Source organism: Felis catus, chromosome A1 (genome assembly GCF_018350175.1).
Source record: "Felis catus isolate Fca126 chromosome A1, F.catus_Fca126_mat1.0, whole genome shotgun sequence".
Lineage (NCBI taxonomy): Eukaryota > Metazoa > Chordata > Mammalia > Carnivora > Felidae > Felis > Felis catus.
The window spans coordinates 141142140-141167218 of record NC_058368.1 but is presented as its reverse complement, the minus strand read 5'-3'; the positions used below and the strand labels follow the sequence as shown (position 1 = coordinate 141167218).

Here is a 25079-nt window from a genome sequence, read left to right as displayed (position 1 = left end):
CATTATACCAAAAATAAAATGAGTGAAGTCTTCTGTTGAGGATATTCTATCAAATGACAAGTGAAATAAAAAATGGATGACTACTAATCCTTGTGAAATCAGGTGAGAGTGTCTGAGTGGATAGAGAGGGTACCTAACTTCTAAACAAAGAAGGTCCTTAAATCCTGTGATTCAACAAACAAATTTTGGCAAAGAAATCAAGGGCCTCCTTCAAGTCCACCTGGCCTCCTCTCAAGGACCGGTCCTGACAGGGACAGGATAGAATAAGTGCAGTAAAGACCAAAGTAGAAAACCAGAGGGCACAACTAATTTCTTATATGGAGTAATAAAAAGTAATACAAGGTGCCAAATTAAACGTAATAAAAGAAGTGTATTTCGTGCACAAATACTGGATACAAACACACATCATGCGTACCTGCTAATAAGGTATAAAGTATAGAAATCAATTTTGGTGTAAGGGGTATGTAAGCAACCTTGTTACTTTCTACTCTTATACAATCATGTGTTTTAAAAATGAACACCAGCATGATGCCTCCAGCATAGATGAGTTCTTCAATATTTCAGTAGGGGTACAAAGTGACAGGCATACCTATTTTCCTCTCTTAGCTCAATTTTTGAAAAGTAATAGTGATTATGCTTAATAACCACATAGGGGAGATTATGGAGAAGCAAATCAATGACCATTTTAATTCTAAAGAAACATGTTAAGAAACAGGCTCCACTGTTTCCCTTCACTTCCATTAGCACTTTGTTGTGTCTGTCCTCCTATTTCTTTTCCTTTTCTGCCTTTTTTGCCTTTTTCTCACCAGATGTTTTCACTAGTCCCACTCCCATTTCCACATACAGGATTTCTTCATCTTAATCCATGACGATATAGACATGAGGTATGCTGTTATGATTCATAAAGTGGGTAAAGGTGCATTTCCTGCTGGTATTTTTAATGCATACAGTATTCTGATAAAAAATGTTTTTCATGTATGAAAAATGCAGCCCAGCTTATTTTATCCTGAGCAAAGATGCAGAGAGGAAAAATGGAAAACACGAGAGTGTCAGTAAGCTGCAGAGGAATGCCCTCAAAAGGAACACAGGAATAAAAATTATTTCACTGTGAACACAAGATACTTCTCTGAATCCCTGCAGGGAAAATCCCCTTTGCTGCTGAAGGCAAAGTCAGGGAAAACTTCTAAAAGCTAGGTGCAAGGCACAGCCAAACATCTGGATTCAGAAGGACAGCAAGACGGTATTTGTTCCTCTTGCATATCCTTGGAAAGGGAATCCCTAGGATCTCTCGTGTATCTACTAGCATGTTACAGATCTAGCTGTGTAGAACACACCCACTGGCCAACAACCTGGGCAGCTCCCATGAAACAGAAAGTGTATCTGACAATGAAGAAACAAAATGGCATGTAAATTATGGATAGAGCCTAATGTCTACCAACTGATGAATGGATAAAGAAGATGTGGTTTATATATACAATTGAATACTACTGGGCAATGAGAAAGAATGAAATCATGCCATTTGCAGCAATGTGGATGGAAATGGAGGGTACTATGCTAAGTAAAATAAGTCAGTCAGAGAAAGACAGATATCATGTTTTCACTCATATGTGGATCTTGAGAAACTTAACAGAAGACCATGGGGGAAGGGAAAGAGAAAAAAATAGTTTTAAACCACGAGGGAGGCAAACCATCAAGAGACTCTTAAATACAGAGAACAAAATGAAGGTTGATGGGTGGAGGCTAGAGGGGAAAATGGGTGATGGGCATTGAGGAGGGCACTTATTGGAATAAGCAGTGGGTGTTTTAAGTAAGCAATGAACCACGAGAATCTACCCCAAAAACTAAGAGCACACATTAAACAGTTTATGTTAGCCAATTTCACAACAAATTATATTTTTAAAAATGGCATAACTGAGAACAAAACACAGAGAAATAAGTGTGGTTCCCAGAGTCTTGCCCAACTGTTATCAGTCACTTAATTTCATGTTGGTTCCCAATACATCTAGATCTACGTTAAAGAGCCATGTTTTACAACCACATCATGTCCAGCTCTCAAAAGGCCTTGGGCTTATACCAATGCGCTAAGGGATTAGAGCTCCTTCATAGCGTCTTTCCTCCTCTTCATGGAGATGACACTCCTCATCACAACATCTGTATGTATCGTACGGTGAGGTCCCTTCATGGGGACTACAGGCTGGGTTTATTACCTCCAAGGGAGAATTCTAACAGAACAGCTTCTAATTTTTTTAAGCCATTATACTTTTTCTAAACTTTTAAAGATGCCAGGCCGTTTTTATTTTCGGACATTTAAAAGCAACAGAATACAACTATCTTGGAACTAGTCTTAATCAGTGGTCTTTCCACAATCCCACAGAATTAGAGGGTGGTCTTGATCAGTATCTCCTAATGTATTTCTCCATCTACAGTCAGAATACAACACTCATGGTCTTATTTTCTCATCACTTTTCTGATAAAGAAACAGGGTACTTTGGGAAAATGGGCCAACAATTTATTAAGAAGTAAGCCTTAGTGGAAATCATCAATAAAATGCCTGAAGATACACTTCGTATTATAAAATTAATTAGTATTCAAATTGTATGAAACTGGTGTCTATGGATGTACTTAATATTTCCTAATTTATCAAGTCATTAAATTGTACATACAATTTTTCCAGAAGCATTTACATATATGGTGGCTAATTTTTAAATGTTACTTTTTAAAATGTCCCTTCCAGGAAGAAGCCTCTTCCTTTCCAAACCAGACTATAAACTGCTGAGCTGATGTCTAAGAAACATCTTTAATTCAGCAAGATCTTCTATTTCTACTGCCAGATTAAAGTTTTTCAAAATAATCTTGAATGACCAAATTAGCTGGTCCTTTACATTTCATTAGTACAATTAGATGTAAATGACAGCTTTATACACATACTCACTTTTCCACACATACCAGGTGTTAAATGGCCACAAGCTGAAATAAGGGTCACTACACCATAGAGAATGACCTAGAGAGGACTTGCCAGGATAGGGGTATGCACTGCCACCACTATTAGCTCATCTCCCACCTCCAGCCTATTTGAGAGAAGGCTGGAGATTTGCTGGCTGAATGAGGAATAATTTTTAAACAGTTGTTGGCTTGGTAGGAAATGCACTGGAGCCTCCCCACACTGCCTTCTTTTTAGAGCATGAAGGGGAGAGAACATTCTCCCTCCAAGGAGAGCAGCAGCAAAAGAACTCCCTTAAGACAGGGGAGGTGCAGAAAGCAATCTGGCACCTCCCTTCCACCAGAATTATTGCTGAGCTGCAAAAGGAAATGCACAGGCTCCCTATGCTATCACCAGAAAAGCTGTGGAGAGGCAGGGTCCTATATGATAGAGACGAGGGCTGCCTAGAGCTGTACTCAATGGAAGAGGGCAAGAGGATATTGGGAGAAGGCTACACTTCCAGAGTTTTGTGGGGCAACGATGTGTTATCTGTCCTGTGGGGCAAGTGGACAATGGGTACCTTGAAGGGAACCTATCCAAGAAGGCTACCTGCCCCTGGAGCGCAGTGGTGCCAGCAGAAAGATGCTGGAGCTGTATCCCTAGGAGTAGGATCCAAGAGAGAAGGGCATGATAAAAGGTCAGCTGGAGAGTACATTCCCCAAAGCAAAAAAAAAAAAAAAAAAAACCAGGAAAAGGTGTGGGGGGGGGGGGGGGATGAACAGAGGTTAAGATAAAAAAAACCCACCAGTATTTATTCCAATATATTTTGAAGTCCTATGACTATATGCATATTATAGTATTATATAGTCTTGATTCATTGACTCATTTTTGGAATGGACTTACTTTGGAACGATAATATTTATCACTGCTCATATTCTCAGGTCCAAAATTAATTTTGTTTGACATTACTATATTCACTTCAGCTTTCTTTTGATTACTATTAGCATTGTGTATCTTTTTCTATCATTTGACTTCTAACCTTTCTGTGTCTTTATATTTAAGGTGGGTGACTGGTTGACAGCATACAGTTTTCTATATTCTCTTCTTTTATCCAATCTGATAATCTCTGCCTTTTGAGGTTTTTAGACCACTTACATTTAATGTAATTATTGATATGGTTAGGTTTACATGTATCAACTTACTCTTTTTCACTTATCTCCTCTGCCCTTGGTTGTCATTTTCCTTCTTTTTCTGCCTTATTTTGGATTTACCAGATATTTTAAAACTACTTAATGAATTTTATTTTCTGTGTTGTTTTATTAGGTGTATCTTTCTTGGAAGAGGGGGTTGTTTTAACTTAGCATATTCTATGCTCACTATCATTCAGTTCACTTTCACTACTCTGGCAACTGGAAAAACGCTTCCAGTCTACTTGAGGTTCAATAATTTATTGCAGAATAAATTAATAACACAGCTAAGCAAAGTCCAATTAAACAAAATGCTCAACACATGGAATATTCTTGGGGTGCCTGGGTGGCTCAGTCATTGAATGTCTGACTCTTGAATCTGTCTCGGGTCATGATCTCACAGTTCATGGGATCAAGCCCTGCATAGGGCTCTGCACTGAGAAAACAGAGTCTGCTTGAGATTTTCTCTCTGCCTTTCTCCCACTCTCTCTCAAAACAAATAAATATACTTAAAAAAAATGGAATATTCTTGCTAACCAAATTTCTAGTCAAATGAGGGTTGTTGAGAAAACTATATGCTGGTGTTTTTTGATTTTTTTTTTCTAAAATGTGATAGTTGGCACTCAGGCCTTACAAATTTGCTGTACTGGAAATAATTTTGCAGTACCTTATTCTCATCATTCTTAACATCAGTGATACGTCTGAACACAGGGATGGAAGAGAAGATACAGAATGGAATATATCTGTACAGAGCTCAGGATATACCCTAGAAGTTAAATATTTCGTTTCTATTTGTTTGAAAAAAACTGTAACATGTTCTGTTTTCTCTGTAATCTGACCTTGTCCGTAATACAAAGAAGGGGAAAAATTCTTCTAGTTTCTGAAGACTAAAGGAGGATATTTTCTGCATGGTTCAACAGAGTAAAAGCAAAAAGTCATTTCTATGCCAGACTCACAGAAACTACTATAGAATTTTAAAACTGAAATTAAATCAAATGAGATTACAATAAAAATAATAATGTACTAGTAAACGTTGAATGCCTAATAAAATTGCCTACACATTTAAATGTAGTCAGAACATGATAAACAGACCAAATAGTGCATTAGAGCAGCTCCCAGCTCCCACAAGGGTTACACTTCTTTTGTGGTACATAAAAATATGACCCTATCATTGCTTTCACATGTTATTTCCAGTTCACAATCCTCTAGGGCAAAAACTATCCTGAAGATGTGAAAATAAATTTGTTACTGTAAATAATAATTAAATAATGATAAATGTCAAATAATTGTAAATAAACATTCCTAAAGAGATAAAGGATACTCACGAATTTAAATTACACCTTGTCTGAAGCAAAGCTTTTAAATAATGATTAATAACAAATACAGATCACATTTTAAATCTGTAAATCCTTGTTATAAAAAGAAACCTCTATAAACTGAAAAAGTTCAAGTAATCAGCTGAACTAACATTTTCTCTGTAAACCACAGCAATGATAAACATCCATTAGCCAGTGAGTATTCTCATGCAACTTCTAGAAGATGGCATAAAGGGTTACCAAACAGGGTCCTTGAATGTTGGAGTTTATTTCACCCTCATGATTGACTCTGTTAATGGGACTATATGCAGTACTTGCACTATAATATTTACTTTATAATCAACATTGGGCCTGTGATGTGTATGTGAAGGGGTGTATATGTGCATATGTACATACATACATATATACACATAATATACAGGAGCACAGTCCTTCACTTGCGAATGGGAATATAGAAATCCGCTAAACTCCTAATCAAACATATGTCAGGTAGCAAGCCAATCTGTACTATAAACACCCATATCACCTATTCCTTCCCAGCATAGTAAGGCAAAAGAATAAAGTAACTGCCCAAATTAGAAATCAGTAAGGAGCTCTAGAAAACATGGGGCAGCTGAGGCTTAAAAGGCTTTGTTATCTGTGATACACAGTATAATGGGGATAATACTTGGCCTCCCAAGAAAGCCAAGAAGGCAGAAGATGTGCACGACCACATGCATGGATGTGCACACAGGTATGTGTTCTGCACAGAGGTGCTACATCTCTCAGCTTACTGTGAAAGGCCCTATGGATGGAAGTCCCACCATCCCACTGGATCTGAAGAACTGAAACATTCTTAATCCTTACAGGCTGGAAAACGCTGGTCCACTGCCACCTGCTGCATGTCAAGGTTGGGGAATTAAGACCTTCCTCAATCACCAATGGAACAGGTACAGTTTCGCCCCTAGCAAGGACTGCCAGATCCTCTATCCCCTCCCATCATGACATTGCCTGAGAGGTTCCACAGCCTCAATGTGTTGGTGCTGAGGGCATACAACCTAGGAACAGGCAAAGAAAACCTACAACCTCTAAAAGGGACCTGGTCCCTGGAGGTGGGGGGATACAAACTAAAATGAGACCTCACCAACAAAAGAGACAAAAACAAACAAACAAACAAACAAAGATAAATTAATGGACACAGAAATGCAAATCCTGAAGGTGATCTAATTAGGACAGAAAAAATATCTTCTGAAATGACAAAGATTTGGGAAAAATTTTTTTAACCCCATAACCTACCTGAAGGAGAACAAAATAAGTGGTCTGGAACAGAACTTAGTAAACTTTTTGTAAAGATCAAATTAGTAAATATTTTTGACTTTGTGGGCCATATCTTCTGTTGAAACTGCCCAACTTTGCCACTGTGGCATGAAAGAAGCCATAGATAATACATATATAAAATGTGCTTGGCTGTGTTCCAATAAAACTTTATTTATAGAAACAGGCAGCAGCATGGATTTGGCAAGCAATATCAAGTCTGTAGATCCCTGGTCTAGAAGGTCAAATAAAAAAAATCTATCCCAACATAGAAGAAAAGAAAAGAAAAGAAATAGATGTAGAATATTTAAAATGCAAAATCAGTAACTCTAGAGGGAAAAAAAGGTCCAGATGAAAAACACATTAACTGAAGAACAAACACAAGAAAACTTTCCTTAGAAATCCTTAAACCTTCTGGGGGCCTGGGGGGCTCAGAGCCCCACCTCAGGCTTGTTGCTGTCAGCACAGAGCCCACTTTGGATTCTCTGTTCCTCTCTCTCTCTCTCTCTCTCTGTTCTCTCCCATTTGCATGGTCTCTCTCTCTCAAAAATAAACATTAAAAAAAAAGCATTGAACCTTCAGGCTTAACCAGGCATACCCTGCTGAAATATCTGAAATACCCGAATAAAATTAAAATTTTATTAAAAAAGGAAAGGTTACCTAGAAAAGAGAGAAAATTAGTGTCAGATTTTTCATGAACATCAACACTGAAAGCTATCAAATGGAGGAACAATTTTTAACAAAGTGATGATACAAGAAACTGTACCTGTTCCATTGATGGTCTGTCTCTATACTAACATTAACCTGTAAGAAACAGAAAACCAATTTCATACATGATGGCAAAAACAGCTATAAAACCCAGAAGGGAAACAGATAAATATTTTTAATTACATATTTTTAAATTAATATTGAAACTTAAATTAATATATAAAATTCTGATCCAAAAATCGACAAGGTTTTTAGAGTAATTGGAAGCAATTTTTTTAAAGTTCATATGAAAGAATATATTAGAATTGGTAAGAAAATTTTGTAAAATAAAGAAGAAATAAAATGACAAATGTTCTTCACCAAATACAGTATTATAAAACCATTACATTTTAAACATTATGTCATTGGCAAGGGAATACACAAATGCATTAGCAGAATAAAACTGAGAATCTAAAAATAGACCCAAATGTATGCTGAAACACAGTAAGTGATGAAAAATGGAAATGAAGGAATTTTTCAAAAATGGTAGTGGCTATAATAATTAACTATCTGAAAGGAAACAAAAATTATGTGAGATAAAATATACAGAGTTCAAGTGGATTCCAACTATTTTTTAATTGTAAGAAACTCAGCAGAATGTGTTATAACCTCAGCATCAGAGAGACTTTCTCAAGCAAGTCACAAAATACTAAACCAGAAAGAAAACAACAGACATTTAACTTTAATAACTTTATGGCAAAGACATCAAGTCAAATGACAAACAGTAACTGAGGAAAAATCTTGCCAGACAGATGAAACAGTAGGCCCAAAACTCTTTCACAACGGAGAGGAAATGGGTGCCTGGGTGGCTCCAGTTGGTTGAGCTTCCAACTTCGGCTCAGGTCATGAAATCACCGTCTTTGAGTTTGAGCCCCATGTCTGACTCTGTGCTGACAGCTCAGAGCCTGTAGCCTGCTTTGGATTCTGTCTCCCTCTCTCTCTGACCCTCCCCAGTTCATGCTCTGTCTCTGTCTCAGAAATAAACATTAAAAAAAAAACGGAGAGGAGGAAGACAGGTATTCCAACAGAAAAAATATACAGGGGATGAATAAGAAATCCAGAGATAAGGAAATGCTAGTGGATAATACATGAGAAGATACTTATTTGCTGTCTTGTTTATAGCACTAAAAAACTGGCAACAACTTAAACATTCATGTGATGAAACTAGCAAATGAGTTATGGCAACTTTATATGATGAATACAGAATATTATACATTATTAAAAAGAATGAGTTGGATCCATATGTATTGAAAATAGAGGGACTTTCAGGTATCAAGATTTTAGCATTTTTGCAATTCCTCAAAAAACTCCACAAGGTACCAAGTGAGAGAGTGTGCGTGTGCATGTGTGTGTGCATATTATATAATCATGACTAAAAGGTTGGGACAATCACACATATACATCCACTGTGAACACTGGTTACTCTGGAAGAAGGGGAAACAGAATGTTGACTTTTACTTTGCACACATTTATGTTGTTTGTTTTGCTGCAAAAAGTATTAACTGCTTTTGTAACTTGAAAAAAAATTCAACAAAGCAAATTTTAAAAAATCAGGAGCTTCTGGTTTCCCAGGAGATAATGACAGTTGACTAAGTGACAGTTGAATCTCTCCCAAAACCATAGAGATCAACCAAGAGAACAAGTGAAATCACCCATAACTCATGTCGAGAGCCAAGGCTCAAAAAACAATTGGCAGGGCCCAGCACAAAACGAAAATGAGGGGCCCCAGCCAGGGCAGAGATATCAATCTCCCCTCCCCAGGGGCCTATCATTGCCAACAAGCCCGGACTGGCAACCTGCCAGGAATTCCAACTTCTGTGCTAGGATACACTGTGCACCTGGATCAGTGGGAGATAAAAGGCCCCCCTCTGAGTCACCTGCTGAATGCACTGTGACAGTGACAAACGGGGACAAGGACAGCCGCTGCTTTGCCCTGATCCCAACCCCTCCTGCACACACTTCTCTGGTGGGTCTGGAGGAATGGACAGAGCACAGGCCTCACTGGGCCACCCCAGCCAGAGAGAGGCAGTGATCACAGACTAGGGGCAAGAACAGGTGGCTGACCCGATCCAGGAGAGGTAGAGAGCGAAAGAGGAGGTAGAACCCAAGCGGGAGGCTTTAGGGCCCTGATACATGTCCAGTGTGCCATCAAATTTCACTTACAAAACACAAACCTAAAGATTAAATTATTAAGAATTTCAAGACAGTGATGATAGAGCGTTCAACTCCAAGTGTGAGGCCCTTCTGAGAACTGGGCCCTGTCGAATTGCATGGTAGCTTGCCCAGGAAACCAGCCTGCCTAGAGCATAGCCAGGGATGGAGCACACTAGAAATTTCAATAAATGCACAGGGAGGTAACAAACATCTGAGATGATCAGAAACCTGGCTAGAGAAGAGGGTCAGGTGGTAGGTTGGGATGGCAGAACAGACCAAAATCACCTCCAGAAAGAGCTTCCCACCCTGAATGTGGAAACAGTGAAAACAAGCCTGATGATTCTACTTCCAGGAAGACAGGAAGCTGGAGGGTCACAGCCCCCCGATGCCTGATGGTTAAGGGAAAAAAAGAAGGACACAATCGAAATTAAGGGCCCTTTGGAAAGAAAAGCGATTCACAAAATCGTAAGACACATCAACCGTCCTTTTCTCTCCCCAATAGGCCCTATTTATGAAAGAAGCTACACTTCCCTGTACACAAACTAAGAAACCTAGTGGGCTCTCACCTCTGCTGGCAGAGAATCACCAGTTACTGCTAGACTAGCTAGGAAAACAGAAGAAATTTCAAGATGAACAGAAAATGGCAGACACGAAAGAAATCAGTCAACCTTGAAGGACTAATAGTGAGAAAAAGAAAATTAATTCCAATTAGGCTTCTTTTCATTTCAAGTCACAATGAATGTTCCAACCATTATTCAACTGTATTTCAGAAGTAGCATCCTGGTAGAAAAGAAAAACAAAGAACCCAAAAAACAAAGACTGGAAGATCAGCCTCTTTCTCAGAAAGGCAGAAGGAAACGAAGTGGGTGCGTCATTCCACACCTGGCGTTGAGGGTTTGGGGTAACAATACAATGACTGCAAAAAAGAGGCGGTGAAAAAAACCATTAGGGATGGAAATCTTGAAAGACAGCACCAACCTATCATTCTCCAGGGCAATGATTTCAATTTTTTTTTAGCACCTCAATTTTCTACACCGAAAAGCATTTATTCAAATACTTCGCGGAGATCTTTCCTACCTACTTATGAGACTGTTTTTCAATGTGGTTCTTTTCTAAGCACAATTCCTATCTACTTTAAAATTAAGAGATTCACAATGTCCAAGGTATCTCTCAATTTCTGAAGAGTTAACACTTAAAAAGTTCTTTGGAGGAGTCCCAGTGTATGTAATCCAGTTGCTAAGCAACAGCAATCTTTTGGAATGGTGACCCAAACGGATCTGAAAGGTATATGCAAAATTTTCCAAGTGAAGATACAATCATAAAGATCATTCTCTTTATTGATTCCACACAATTTCCAATGCCTTATTTCTATTTAGTAACCTTTTAGGCCCCATTAATGAGGACAAAATGAAAGCACACTTCATATCGATAGTAACAGAAACACCTAAAATATAAAAATACTCCAACGTCCTTTTAGTCCATTCTACAGTCATACTAAGTCCATCCACTCAGGAGTTATTTATGTATCAACTAAGAGAGAAAATACTTTATTACTGTATAGTGCATTTGTGACCAATGATATCACTGAAGATTGCCTTTCTCTAAGATTCGATTTCAAGTTTCACCTCAGGAATGTACAACTAAAACTTCAGGTACAGGTTCCCCTTGGTGTCTGGAAGTGGAGCATTTCTATAAAACCTTTAGTAAGCAGCAATGGCATAAAAAAGCAATTACCACTCATTTCTTTTGAAAAAAAATTTTAACATCTCCAGACCTCAAAAATACCCTCTCTTGGGCTTTTCTGATACCTTAGGACACATCTTGCTAGCAGATGCACAAAAGAAATCACAAAAAACACGGATGCTCACAGACGCAGTTCAAAGCCATGGCGGCTGGATGCTGAGATGCTGACTGTAGTTCCCAGGAAGGAGCTTGGTGACACCTCTCTCACAGCTCGAGGTGCGCCCTGCCTCTCTAAGGGCTGGCTGCAAAACAAACACTGAACGCTATTTTTGCTTTTCACCTTGTTTCATAGAAGTGAAAATCCTTTTCGGATTTCTTTTGTTTGTCAAAACCAGGTACTAACATCGGTCTTTCATTAAAGTGAAGTGGCACACGGCAAACTTCTGAAAAAGAGGGGTACCTGCCTGTATCCTAAGCTTTTACTCCGAAACTTGTGTTCCAGTTTTCTAGGCTGCCTTTGGAGAACAATGTCAAATAAAGAATGGTGAAAGGTAACAATATTCATTGTAAGTTGTTTTCATGCCAATGAAATTCCAAATGAATAAAATACCTACATGGGGCAATTTTCTATTTCTTTTTCTCTAAGGTTTCTCTAAGAAGCAGAATAAAAATGTTAATATTTTGAACAGCTTTTACCAATCATTTTGGAGGCCAATGCTTCAGAGATAGCAATTTGGGATCTAAGGATGTAAAGAGGGAAAACTGCTAAAAAAAAAAAAAAAAAAAAAAAAAAAGAATACACATTAATAACACGAAAAGGCACTTCTTATAGTCAACTGTTTTTCTCTGCAACCTCACACGCATTAACGATTATGTGTCTCCAGGTAAAGAACACATTTTCAAATACTACCTCAGTATTGCAATGACGTATCCTTTAAAATACATACCCAGGCAAAAAAATAATAAAATGAAAAAAAAAATACATACCCGTTCAAACTAACATTGCAACATACTTGGAACATTGTTTTCTTCATAATTGTTGTGAGCCAATATATTCATATATGAAAATACAGACTGCCTTCCGAAGAGTGCCTGATGTTGACCAGAAACAAGTGGGATTGGCTTCTGCTCCTTGTACACTAATGTTCTTACTACTTTTTTACTGAGGTGCATTTATAGGCAAGAAATCAGTTCTTTCACATAAATGGCATTTGCTCTCTGAAAATATAAGGCTTTACAATAGGATGTGATGTGATGGTGGAGAGACTAAACTGATAAAATACAAAGTGGAAGGGTTGAAATGGGAATTATCTACCCAAACTCGGTAACAGAAAAACTTACGGAAATATTGATCTCTTTTTTTCCAAAGCACCAGTTATCAACCATTCAAAAAACTTCTCATACCTCGAAGGCTCTCTCTGCCAGTTGGAAAGTACAGGTAGCAATAACCTCCCTTCCAGAGTATCAACACCTTTCCACTCATTCCAAGAAGAGGAAATGGGCAGATACAAAATTATCTTCCTAAACAAACACAATTAACAGGGTCACCAATCTTGCTGCATCCAAGTCAGAACAGGGACTTACTTGCACCTCTAATCATGGGACACTGGGAAAATTAGTACCAATTCCCAATGAGGACACGGAAAAATACTGAATAAGGTATCTTAAAGCATTCTCTCAAAGGCTTCAAAGAAGTATCAATATAGTGAGGAATTACCAGGTCAAAATCTAGATCAGAACCCAGTTGGGTAAATGTACTATCCAGGATTATTTCCTAATTTGAAAGAAAGAGTTGTGAAACTGAGCTCCTTGTTTTAAAAGAGTCAAAGGGGAAAAGGAAACTAAAGCCAAAGCTGGGGGCCACCAAAGGTGGAGAATGTGAGGAACCACCTGAGGGTTCATCTGTGGCCCTAAAGGGGAAAAGAGTGAGCTGAAGTGAACCAGTCATTGGGCACACTCAAAGCATGCTTGCAACAGCTAGGTCATCCAGGGAACCTGCAGCCTTGAGCTCAGATTAAGCCAGTTAGTGCAACCACCGAACCTTGGTGGAAGCAAAGAAAAAGATAACCAGGCACATGTGACAATATAAATGAAAACCAAAAGAAACAACAGAAAGAGAGCCAGCCTTCACATTCTCAGATTATCAGATGCAGACTATAACACAACTATACTTAACAACATTCAAAGATACTGAAACCAAAAAGCCTGAAATTTTCAGTAGAGGAGTGAAAATCGCATTTTAAAAAATGATTTGGTAGACTTGAAAAGAAACAAATAAAACTTCTAGAACTAAAAAGTAAATAATCCAAATTAATAAATCAATGGAAAGATTTAACAGCAGATAAGCTACAGTTGAAATGAGAATTAGTAAACCTTAAGATATCAGAAAAACTATCCAGAAAGACAAAATGGGAGAGAGAGCAAGAAACACGTGATAGAGACGTGAGAAGGTCTAAGATGTATTTACTTGGAGTTTAAGGACAAGAGTCAGAAAATGAGGGAGAAGCATTGTGTGAAGCAGTCATAGCTGAGGATATTTTAGGACCCATAAAAGACACCCATCCATGGACTTAGAAGGACTAACAACTCCCAAGCAGTCTAAATTAGAAGAAATCCCCACCTACACACATTGCAGTGACACCGTGGAAAATCAAAGACCAAAAAAAAAAATCTTAAGAGCAGCCAGAGGAAAAAATACAGATGACCTTCAAATGAATCACCCTCAGAATAGATACTTCTCAGCAGCAATGAGGGAAGCCAGAAGACCGTGGAGTGGTATCTTCAATGTGCTGAAAGAAAATAACCACCAAACTAAAATTCCATATGCACTGAAAATATGCTTCAAGAGTGACAGGGCAATAAGGATATTTTTAAACAAAAATAGAGTTTGCCAGAGAGGTCCCACACCAAAAGGAACAGGGGTGCTCTTCCGGCAGAAGAAAAATGGTCCCAGGAGGAAGGAATACAAGAAATAACAAACAAAAACGGACACACGGGGTCAACCCGAGTAACGCTGACTGCAGAATGCAGTAACGTATCATGAGGTTTAACACATACATGGAAACAACATACAAGACAACAGCGGGTAAGTCAAAGGGAGATAAACCTGCTGTGTTCTTGGAGGCAGAGTGGTGCTGAGTCACTTTGGACTTTGGTAAGTTAGAGGTGCATTCTCTATTTTCTCCAGTGACCAAGAAGAGACAAGAAACACACTAGAGGGGGAAATCAAATGATTTAAAAAAAAAAAAAAAACACAACAAAAACGCAATCCATCTAAAAGAAGGCAAGAAAGGAGGGAAACAAAACAGATGGGACAAACAGAAAATAAAAAAAAAAAAAAAAGTGGTAGATTTAAACCCAAATATATCAGTGACTACATTAAAATATAAATAGAATAAAACATAGCTGGTATGGGATCAGAGCGCTTTAGAATTAATAGGCGCTTTAAAGCTATTCTGAATTCCAAATTTCACCTCTCTCTGCTGTTTAACCCTACTGCTGTTAGGATAACATCTAAATTCTAAATTCTTTAGCATGCCTCTTGTGAAGGGCTGACTACCTTTTCCACCTTGTTTTCCAGCCCTCTTGGTGCTCCCATAGCCACACTGGGCCAATACAGGACAGGGCAGCTATGGAAGGGGCTGTGAAATATTCAGTAAAATCTCAAAGATGGGGCACTTGTGTGGTTCAGTGGGTTAAGCATCTTTTTTTTAAATTTTTTTTTCAACGTTTATTTATTTTTGGGACAGAGAGAGACAGAGCATGAACAGGGGAGGGGCAGAGAGAGAGGGAGACACAGAATCGGAAACAGGCTCCAGGCTCTGAGCCATCAGCCCAGAGCCTGACGCGGGGCTCGAACTCACGGACCGCGAGATCGTGACCTGGCTGAAGTCGGACACTTAACCGACTGCGCCACCCAGGCGCCCCAAGCATCTCTTGATTTCAGCTCAAGTCATGATCCCAGGGTCATAGGATCGAACCCACATCAGGCTCCATGCTGAGCATGGAGCCTGCTTAAGATATTCATTCATTCATTCATTCATTCATTCATTCTCTCTCTCTCTCTCTCTCTCTCCCCCTCTCCCTAGCTTGGGCTCTTTCTCTCTAAAATAAATTTTAAAAATTAAATCTAAAAGAACACAAACTTTAATGATAGTGTATGTTTTGTGATTACGTTGGTAAATTAATTACCTGAAACACCCTGACGCTGGATAATTGACCTTGACCAGCTATTGCACAATTGTAATCACATCTGTTTCAATGATTTTTGTGTACTTTATACCAAACACAGGGCCTGACACATAGTAGGTACTTGACAGCTAACGAATGAATGAAGTACACTAATGTGGGATGCTGCCCAACTACTAATCCTCATTAGCCTACATTAACTTGCAAGTTATGTAAATCAGAGCCGATGGCCTGACGATGCTAATACCAATATTCTCAACCTCCTCTGTACATGATCACCGTGACCATCACCATCCTAGCTAACCATCTACAGATCTCATTATGGGCAAGGCCCTGTTCCTAGGGCTGAATAGTCCTAACAATGCTCTAAGGTACTATTACTATTCCCATTTTATACATGAAGAAACCAGAGGCACAGGTAAGTTAAGAAAACTTGCTCAAGGTTACAGGACAAATAAATGGCAGAGCTGGGATATGAACCTGGGCAGCCTGACTCCAAAGTCCAAGCTCTTAGCTATTACTGCCAAAAACCTTCCCCAGTTATCAAACTGTCTTCAAGAACCCATAATGTGGCTGGAAGATGCTACTACAGATGGCTATTTAATAAAGAGTACCTGTATTAAGTACTTTTATAACATGACCTAGAAGAACGTATCTCATGATGTTCAGGTAAAATTCACTTGCAGAATCATGATACATCTCCTGTAGCCTTTCCTACCCTCTCTCTGCACCTGTGAAGAGAGAACTCAGTGGTCCCAGAAATATGTCTTGCTCTCCAGAGTTGACAGCAAAGCCCCAGCACACCAGCGACCCAGGCTGAGAAGTCAGTACAAGATGACTATCAATCATCCGAAGCTACAAAGACAGTGAGAGACCTCCCCATAACCCAACCCAATCCAAGATGTTTAACCCGTCTATTTGTTAATTTGTAAAAGGTTGCTTGCGTAAACAAAGATAGGACATACCCACCTAAAGAGCCTAGCACAGAGCCTGATAAAGAGTAGCATGTACAATAAATATGAATTTCTTATTCCTCCTTCCAGTATGATGACATATCCACAGGTGCATGCTTGTCCCCTTAGATATTCGTCTTTTTGTGTTGTTTGTGCTTCTGTTGTTCTTTTTGAAACAGAGGCAGCTGAGAAAAGCTGCACTAATTGTGTAACAGGGACGTGTGCACACAAGCCTGACCTCCAGAAGGAACCTCTGCACACACCGTCTTACAGAAGGCCTGCACCCGCCTGTAATTGCTGTTTTTGTTTTCACAAACCTTCCTGCTTTGCAAAGAATCAAATCCAAGCCTCCAGATGCCTTAGCCAAATGATTTCTTCCGTGCTGGAAAACTTGCCCTAAAAACTTCATTCCCCTCATTCTTATCGGCGGCAGATCAAGAGCTGCTCAACAGCTCGCTTCAGGTGACCAAGAGCAAGCAGCCTTGACTGCTGAGAAGTCTGGATGCCACTAATGCCTTCCCCAATTCTCCTCACTCTGCATAGTAATTGCTACAAATGTGGCATGTTGCAGCCCACACGCTTCTGAGACATCCATTACTTCAGAAAATGCTGTCAGGTAAATTAAGGACAAAGACAAAACTTTAGTTCTAAATTTTCCTGCTATCTCCTGGAGTGCCAGCACTTTATTTTAAGCTCCTTTTTGCCACTTGGTAGATATGACCATTACAGATCAGGGAATGCCCTGCCTAAGGGCACCCCACAGATCTGTGGGGTGCCCACCTCCCTGAGCCTACACATCCCTGCCTAAGGGTCAGAGGCCAGGCCAGGGTTCGACTTTGCCACTTACAAGCCATGTGGCCTTGCAACCGCTCAAATTCTCAGACTGAGAATTTCCTTACATCTCACCATAACCCAGCACAACGGTGATGAGTGAAGTGTTTATGGTGTACCTTTTGTAAACAGAGGGTAATTAAGTGTAGTTTTCCCTGTTATGAAAATATGGACCATTATACTTATTCGGATACAATTTATTAACTGCTAGCACCATCATTTGGAGAATTCTGCTTGCGCTGTTGAGTGTAAAAGGCTTTGCGGCCAGATCCTGGATCTATCGACAAATGAATGTACTGGGAAGCCACATGCATTAGTCAGCCCAGGCTGCCTAACAAAAACCACAGATTGGGATCTCCAGAAACAGAAATTTGTCTTGCAGTTCTGGAGGCTGGAAAGTGCAAGGTCAAAGTGCCAGCATATTTGGTTTCTGATGAGAATCCTCCTGCTGGCTTGGGTGGGGCCTTCTCATTGTGTCCTCACATGGCCGACAGAAGAGTGAGCTCCCTGATGTCTCATAAGAAGACTAATCCTACTGGATCAGGACTCCACTTTTACGGCCTCATTTAACCTTAATCACCTCCATAAAGGCCCCACCTTCAAGGCATGGTGGGGGGCGGGTAGGGTTTCAACACAGGAACTTTGGGAGGACATAATTTAATCCACAGTACCATCTTTGGTGTGTCAATCTCCAGACATTTTCTGGCATAACTAGATCTCCCTTCCCCCCACAGATAAACGAGATTCTGCAAGCGCATCTCACATACTGTCTGTGTGGCCTGAACACAGTTGTTTCATTGTAGTAGGTGCACGTGGAATCCTTTCTTGCAGCGATGATGTACACTGGGGTGAGGAAGGTCTTGTCACTCAGGGCCAATGACTGTGTTGTGGATGAGCAATAAATTGAAGCTATTGAATAAGTGAATTCGATTTGGGGTTTCCATGTACTCCTTGAAGATACAGAGCATACCACTCGATGTACAGCCGCGCTCATCCCTCGTTCGCCGTCCAGATAGGGAGCTCCTGGTTCCTATGCACCTTGGCCAACCAACACTCACTGGGAACTGACCACAAGCCTGGTACTGTTCTAGGCTGTCGGGATCCAGTCGTGAGTAAAACAGGCAATGATCTCTGCCCTCATGGAGCTGGAAGTCTGGCCAAAGCTTATTGCGCCTTCACTTTCCATTACTGCCTTTTGTTTCAGGGTCAGAGCTGGCTCTGGAAGCCCAGCAAGGGACTATCTGCAACTTTGGGAATACCACTGAACCTCTCTGCACCTCTGTCTTCTCAGATGTACCGGGAGAAAAGCAGGTATGACCTACATGTGCTGTTCACACAAACCAACACCATGCTTCGGCTCTTTCTCTGTCTGCCTACTTGTAACCTCAGACTTCCTTGCGTGGGTTCTGGAGAGCATGTTATGGGAGCAGGGGAACCTTCTTGAGAGAAACCAAATCTTTCCAGAACGCGGGCCCCCAGGGAGGGACAGGAACACATTTTACCCGGTACCAGGAGAGGGACTCCCCCAGATATACAGGACAACTCTGCAGGGATTTTCTAAGCATTAATGATACGAGCAGAACCCCCAGCCCAAAGCCTGGCATGTGCTACGTGCTCCACAAAAGAGGTATTGAATTCAGAGCATGGCTCTACCTCCCCACTGACCTAAGAGCCATGTCTGTGGCCCCATATGCCGCTGGGAATGCAGTCGCCGTGACAGGACATGGAAGGAGGCCCATGTGAGAATGATGCCACCCACGTTTGGGACCCTGAGGGCCCCGGCACAACTGCAGTGCCAGAACGGTGGCTCCTGAGTCGAGCCCTGGAAGAGAGGCAAGAGCCCTGTGAAGAGGCTGAGGTAGGGAACTGATGGCCCAGGAGAAAGAAGGGAAATGCATGCCTATATGTCCCTGTGCTGGGGACAGAGAGTCTCAGGAAGCCAGAGGTCTTAGCATTCTGAGGGTGAGGTGCTACCCACAAAAGCCAAGTTTTGAGTGCTACTAGGACCCTACTGTACCTGGCCTGGAGAAATATCCATGCCCAAGGACGAACATTAACTACCTGATTTGTGCATTCTATTTATATGTGAAGCACTGTTTACTTGCTTTACATATAAACATAACCCTTGTAACAACCAATGAGGTGGGAACTACTGTTATCCCCATTTTATAGATACAGAAATGAAGGCACAGACAGGTTAAGTAATTTGCCTAAAGTCACACAGGTGGTAATCAGGAGAGTAGAAATAAACCCAGAGTCTGAGAAGCTCTTACCAGGAAGTACATCATATTATTGGCTGCCTCCCTCTCCTTAATGAAGTTCAGTAACCATCCTCAAGAAGCTCACAGTTCTCGAGCCTCCTCCAGTAGACCATGGGCTGGCTACATTTTTCTGTAAATGGCCAAATAGTACATATTTCTGGTTTTGTGGGTCACTTGGTCTCTGTCACAACAACTCCACTCAGCTACTGTAGTGTGAAATCAGCCGCAGACAATACAGAAATGAATGAGCACGGCTCTGTTTCAATAAAACATTATTTATGTTCACTGAAATTTGAATTCAATATAATTTTCACCTGTCACAAAAATGTTCTTCTTCTACTTTTTTCCCCACTATTTAAAAAACGTAGAAGCCTTTCTTAAAGCTATAAGCCGTACAAAGACAGGTGGCAAATCAAATTTGGTCCTTGGCCAAAGCCTGCAGATCCCTGCAGTGGACACAACTAAGTATGGCTCTGCCTTTGTTTCCCCACCCCTGACCTCGGGTGGCTGGGGGGGGGGGGGGGGGGGGCACTAACTGCCATGGGCCCTGCCCCTCACAGAGGCACTCAGTTATCTCCAAATCAACAAGGTAGATAAGCAGATCAAGCATGCAGTGCAACAAATCCATCAAAGGACCTGAAATACATTCCTGTTTTTACATTATAACCAGTTGGGGGGAAAAGAAAAGAAAGGTGACCGGGAGACAGAAGGAGTGATACAAAATACACAGTATCCACCTCCTGGGGCTGCTGGGAAGACCAAATGAGATTGTGTAAACAGGACGGTAAGCGCACAGACAGCCTGCCTCATGGGATGAAGACCAAAGAGAACGCAGAAATGCGGCAGGTATGGGAGGCCCCAGCATGACCACCTCACTCTATTGTCTGAGCTCCAGGTTGCAAAAGGACAGGCCTTGAGTTCTTTATCTGCAGAGAGACTGTGCATGCTCAAGAAGTAGCTGTTGGTGGTGATGATGAAGATGAAGAGGAGGACAGAGGAGGAGGATGTTACCCACATGCCTCCTAAAAGAACCTAATGTTTTGCACCTAATGTCCTCGAAAAGTTACAAAGCACTGAGATTCTTTGGTGTCAATTTGACTGATATTTTAGTAGAAAATGTGTAACAGAGGGGTTATCTTTCCTTTAGTCTCACTAGTAAAATCTAAGCATGATAAACTAGATCTCCAAATCATACACACGTATTATCTTGCTAGATTAGGAATGGATCTAGCTTCTTTTAATATTTAAAAATGGCTTAATTCCAGACAGCTCTGGACCCCTCACTATTTTTGTTTTTGTCTGATAGCCTCCATAACTAGTAATCTTTGAAACACACTTTAAAACTTGCTGATGTAGATGAAATATGCTTAGCTAATATCTGTTATCTTCTCCTTAGACACCTTTGCTAATGATATCTGGTCACCTCTCTTTTCTCTAATTCTCTCTGTAATTAAAGGGTCTGTGCCAATGTTTTCTCTCCTTTACTAGATACCTTTAGTGTGGGAAATGACATCCCATATTCCTGAAATTAAAATTCCCACTTTCAATGAAAACAGACCCACCTCTTATCCCTGTGTGATTTAGAAACTTTCCACCTGTCTCTGTAACACACACAGGCTCCTCCAGCTTCAGATCTTCTGCTAGGGTCTTGGGTGCGGTCAAACACGTTCCCGTTCAGAACTCTCTTTCTTGTAATAGCCTAGGCTTGTCTCTCCAGAATGCTCTTCTACTTGGGTGGCATGTTAAGCATGTTTAGGTATTGCTGCTACGGGTCCATTATCCCATGGGAACACAGTGTCTCTTCGGGGGAGGGGGGACGGTCCTCAGGCAGGACAACACAATGCAGCACTCGGACATCAGTCTACCCGCGTGCAGCCAAGTTTCAGGGGTTTTGCTTCCTTCACCAGTACTTCTTCTGTGATTCTTCCATTTCAACAAACTCTCCAGTGACAGCACTGAAGTTAAAATGAAACCATTTTGTGCTTTTTGTTTTAGTCATTTAACAGAGCATTTTTCAGAAGGGCAATTTGAATTTTAATTAAAACTGGCGCTCACAAGATGACATGTAGGCCGGATTCTACTCATGTATAAATAACCTAGTGTACTTCGGCCTTGTCATTGGCCAAATAATCCAATACCAACATCTCCATCACTGGGGGCTAGTTAAGATCATTTCTAGTAAAATATTCATTTAAAAATGTTATGCCCACATTTCAATTATTCACAAGCATCTGAATTTCGGGGCACTTGGGTGGCTCAGTCAGTTAAGTGTCCGACTTCGGCTCGGGTCATGATCTCACGGTTTTTGAGTTCGAGCCCTGTGACCAGGCTCTGTGCTGACAGCTCAGAGCCTGGACCCTGCTTTGGATTCTGTCTCTCCCTCTCTCTCTGCCCTTCCCCCACTCACACTCTGTCTCTCAAAAATGAATAAATGTGAAAAAAAATGTTTAAAAAAGTATTTGAATTTCAATTAACTAAGCAATTATTTAGTACCCATTTCATGCAAAAGACCAATAAGCATGTAAAAAGGAATAAAGAAAAATAATAATTATTACCTCCAAGAGCTTCCTGATTTGCATTTTTACAAAATAAAAATATTTTGCCTTTCAAATTCAGACTTCCAAATATGGAAGAATAAAATATTTAAGAAGACTTTTGAATAATATATAATTACAACCAAGCAGCATTTTGATAAATATGTTTGCAAAACTTCCTGGGAAGTGATCAAAGTGTTATTCATTTCAGTAAAAACATAGTGATTTTTTTAAATGTAAAAATGGAGGATGAACAAGACAAGAGTAAGACAGCTGCAAACAAAAACTACAATCAACAGAGGAAATAGCAGCCCTTGAAAAGAAGTCTTTTTCCGGGGCACTCACTAATACACCACCGTTGGAGGGGCAGCTCTTGGAGGAAACATCCAGAAGGTAGGGTGACATGGTTACCATAACTCTACCACATACACGCCATGGCTGTTCTTCAGTAAGTACTGAAAGTAACTCACAACAACATTCAAATGTTTATTCAAATACTTTCATGCTCAGAAGTATAGTTGAAAGCCTATTGCTCTCGAATCTCAAGACAGAACCAAGGCAGTAAATAGGCATAATCATATAGGTCACAAAACCATCACAGTAAGAATAACTACTAATATTTATTAAGCAGCATATGAAGAACATTACCTACATTACCTCACTGAACCACACAGGTGTGCCATGGAAGCACAATGATTATTATCCATTTGCCCAAAAAGAAAGGGGGATTAGGGACATTTGGTAGCTTGACCAAGATCACACAGTCACTAGGCGAGGACGCCAAGACTGGAAATCAAGTATGCCAAATAGCAAGGCCAGTTCCCAACCACCTTCCCTGACACTCTCATGGGATTCATGTGTTCTTACAGCAAAGTTCTCATTAGCCATTTGATTATTTCTCTGGAGAAATAAGAAAGCTACATTGATTTGCTGAAGAAACCGCAAGTGTCTGGCCAACCTGCATTTCAGATTTTCCATTTAAAGGCTCCAAAGTTATCCTTTAAACAGAGCTACTGTAGCTCTAGAAAAAACGGCAGCAAGAATGCACCACCTTCTTCACCATCACCACAAACAGCACCAGAACTTTTTTATGGTTCAAATCCTTCCTTGACTTGATCCCACACCAAACTCATGCATGACACATGCATATAAAACAGCCAGAGGTTCTGGTTAAGATGGAGTGAACACACTTCATTTTGACTCTCCAACCTAGGGCAATTATAAAACCTGGAACAGGTTTGCAACAGACTGCATGGAACAGTTATTTGAGAACCCTGAAAAGTAAACAGTAGCAGGTAGATTGGAGAAGACAACCAGAACTCAAAGTATCATCAAACTACTGGTGAGCTGATCATTTTTTCCTCACTGGTATCCCTTGGCCTGTATTCAGTGCGCTGTGAAAACCATTAGTGCTCTCAAAATAAACTCCAGAAGAAGCTCTAGTTCTGGCTCAAGGAATGGGAAAGGGGTTTCCTAACACTTTCAGGAGAGTTGGGGAGAGAATTTCCATTTTTTAAAAAAAAATCTTTCTCCATTCTCTCACATCCCAGCCTTCAAGCTACCCTGTGAACGCAGCAGCAGGAGTCCACAGGAGACTAAAACTCTAAAGAAAGGAAACTTTTTCTCTAATTAGGGACGCTGTGTTCTGGAGAGGGTGTTACCGTTCCTCTTTTTGCTCACTCCATCTTCTCATCGCTTTGCTGCAAATGTGGCCACAGTCAAGACAAGTGAGACAAAGAGTGCAGCAAAGTGAAATAAAGAGAGGTCCAGCTTTCTGGCCAGAGGACCAAGAATGGGAGCCCTAGAGAGCTAAAAAAAATAAAAACAAAATACCAAGAGATTGCAAAGAAGGAAGAGCTTGGAAAAGCAAAACCATAAAGCTGTTTCTGTAGTTCTGAGGTCACCTCCAAGTTGCAGACACATGGATCTCATGCTAAATAGCATACCAAAGACTTTGAAAAGTAAATTATGAAATAGATCCCCTCCCAGGTCACAGACTGGCCACTGGGTGGCATCCACACCAGACTGCTCAAAGAGCACTGTAAAGTCTTTGAAAATGGACCTCATACGGAAACCACGGCCCAAAGAAGGCTAACAGGAATTTGTAGCTTGAACCAAACTGAGTTGATTCCCTGCTCAAGCAAAAATATCATGATTTATCACGTGATTTATCAAGATATGAAGTCTCATAGCACAATCCAAAATTCCTAGACATCAGAACCGGGAAAGTGACAACGTGCATGGGAAAAAATAATCAAGAGATGCCAATATTAAGATGACAAAGGTGCTAGAATTATCTAACAAAGACTTTAAATCAACTATTATAAATATGGTCCCCAAAGGGTTAACACTTGAAACAAAGAGAAAGCTACAAACTTTCAGCAAAGAACAGGAGATATAATGAAGAACCAAATACAAATTGTCAAAGTGAAAGCTAGAATAACCAAAGTGAAAAACTATATAGGTTCAATATTAGATGGACATAAAGCAAACAGCTGGTGAATGTAAAGATAGATAAATACAAGTTATCCAATCTGAACAGCAGAGAGAAAAAAACTGATAAAAAATGAACAGTCCGATGACACACCGAACTGTAACAAAAGGTCCGACGTTACGTCCCTCGTGTCTGAAAGGAGAGGAGAAAAAGTATTTGAAGAAATAATACCTGAAATCTTCCCAATTTTAGTTAATTCTGGTGAAACCTACATATTCAAGAAGCTTAGCAAACTACTACTACACAGAAAATCAACTAGGATGTGGAAGAACTGAACACCATCAAACAGCTGACCGTAACTGACATTTATAGAACATGTGCCCGACAGATATCATCCCATTTCTTTCCTTTCCTTTACAGAAAAACTGCTCAAGTAATTTTCTAATGTTGCTGTCTCCAAGTTCTCTGATTTATTCTCTCTTTCAACCACTCTAAGCAGATTTCTGCCTCCACCACTGTGCTGACACTGTTCTGGTCAAGTTCAGCAATGACTTCCATGTCATTAAATCCCGTGATCC

General features: G+C 40.3%; 1 protein-coding gene across 8 annotated transcripts in view; it reads right to left on the bottom strand.

Moving 5' to 3' along the window:
• Positions 1–25079, bottom strand: part of PDE8B (phosphodiesterase 8B) — a 267553-nt gene that overhangs the window by 182275 nt on the left and 60199 nt on the right. For 2 of the 8 annotated variants that reach the window (XM_045062416.1, XM_045062426.1), the window contains exon 1: positions 7483–7506. The exons of the other annotated variants lie outside the window; for them this stretch is intronic. In XM_045062416.1, the coding sequence (XP_044918351.1) occupies positions 7483–7491 (9 nt within the window). In that variant the 5' untranslated portion in view covers positions 7492–7506. Of the gene's footprint in view, positions 1–7482; positions 7507–25079 lie in introns of those variants that run through there. 8 annotated transcript variants of the gene reach the window in all.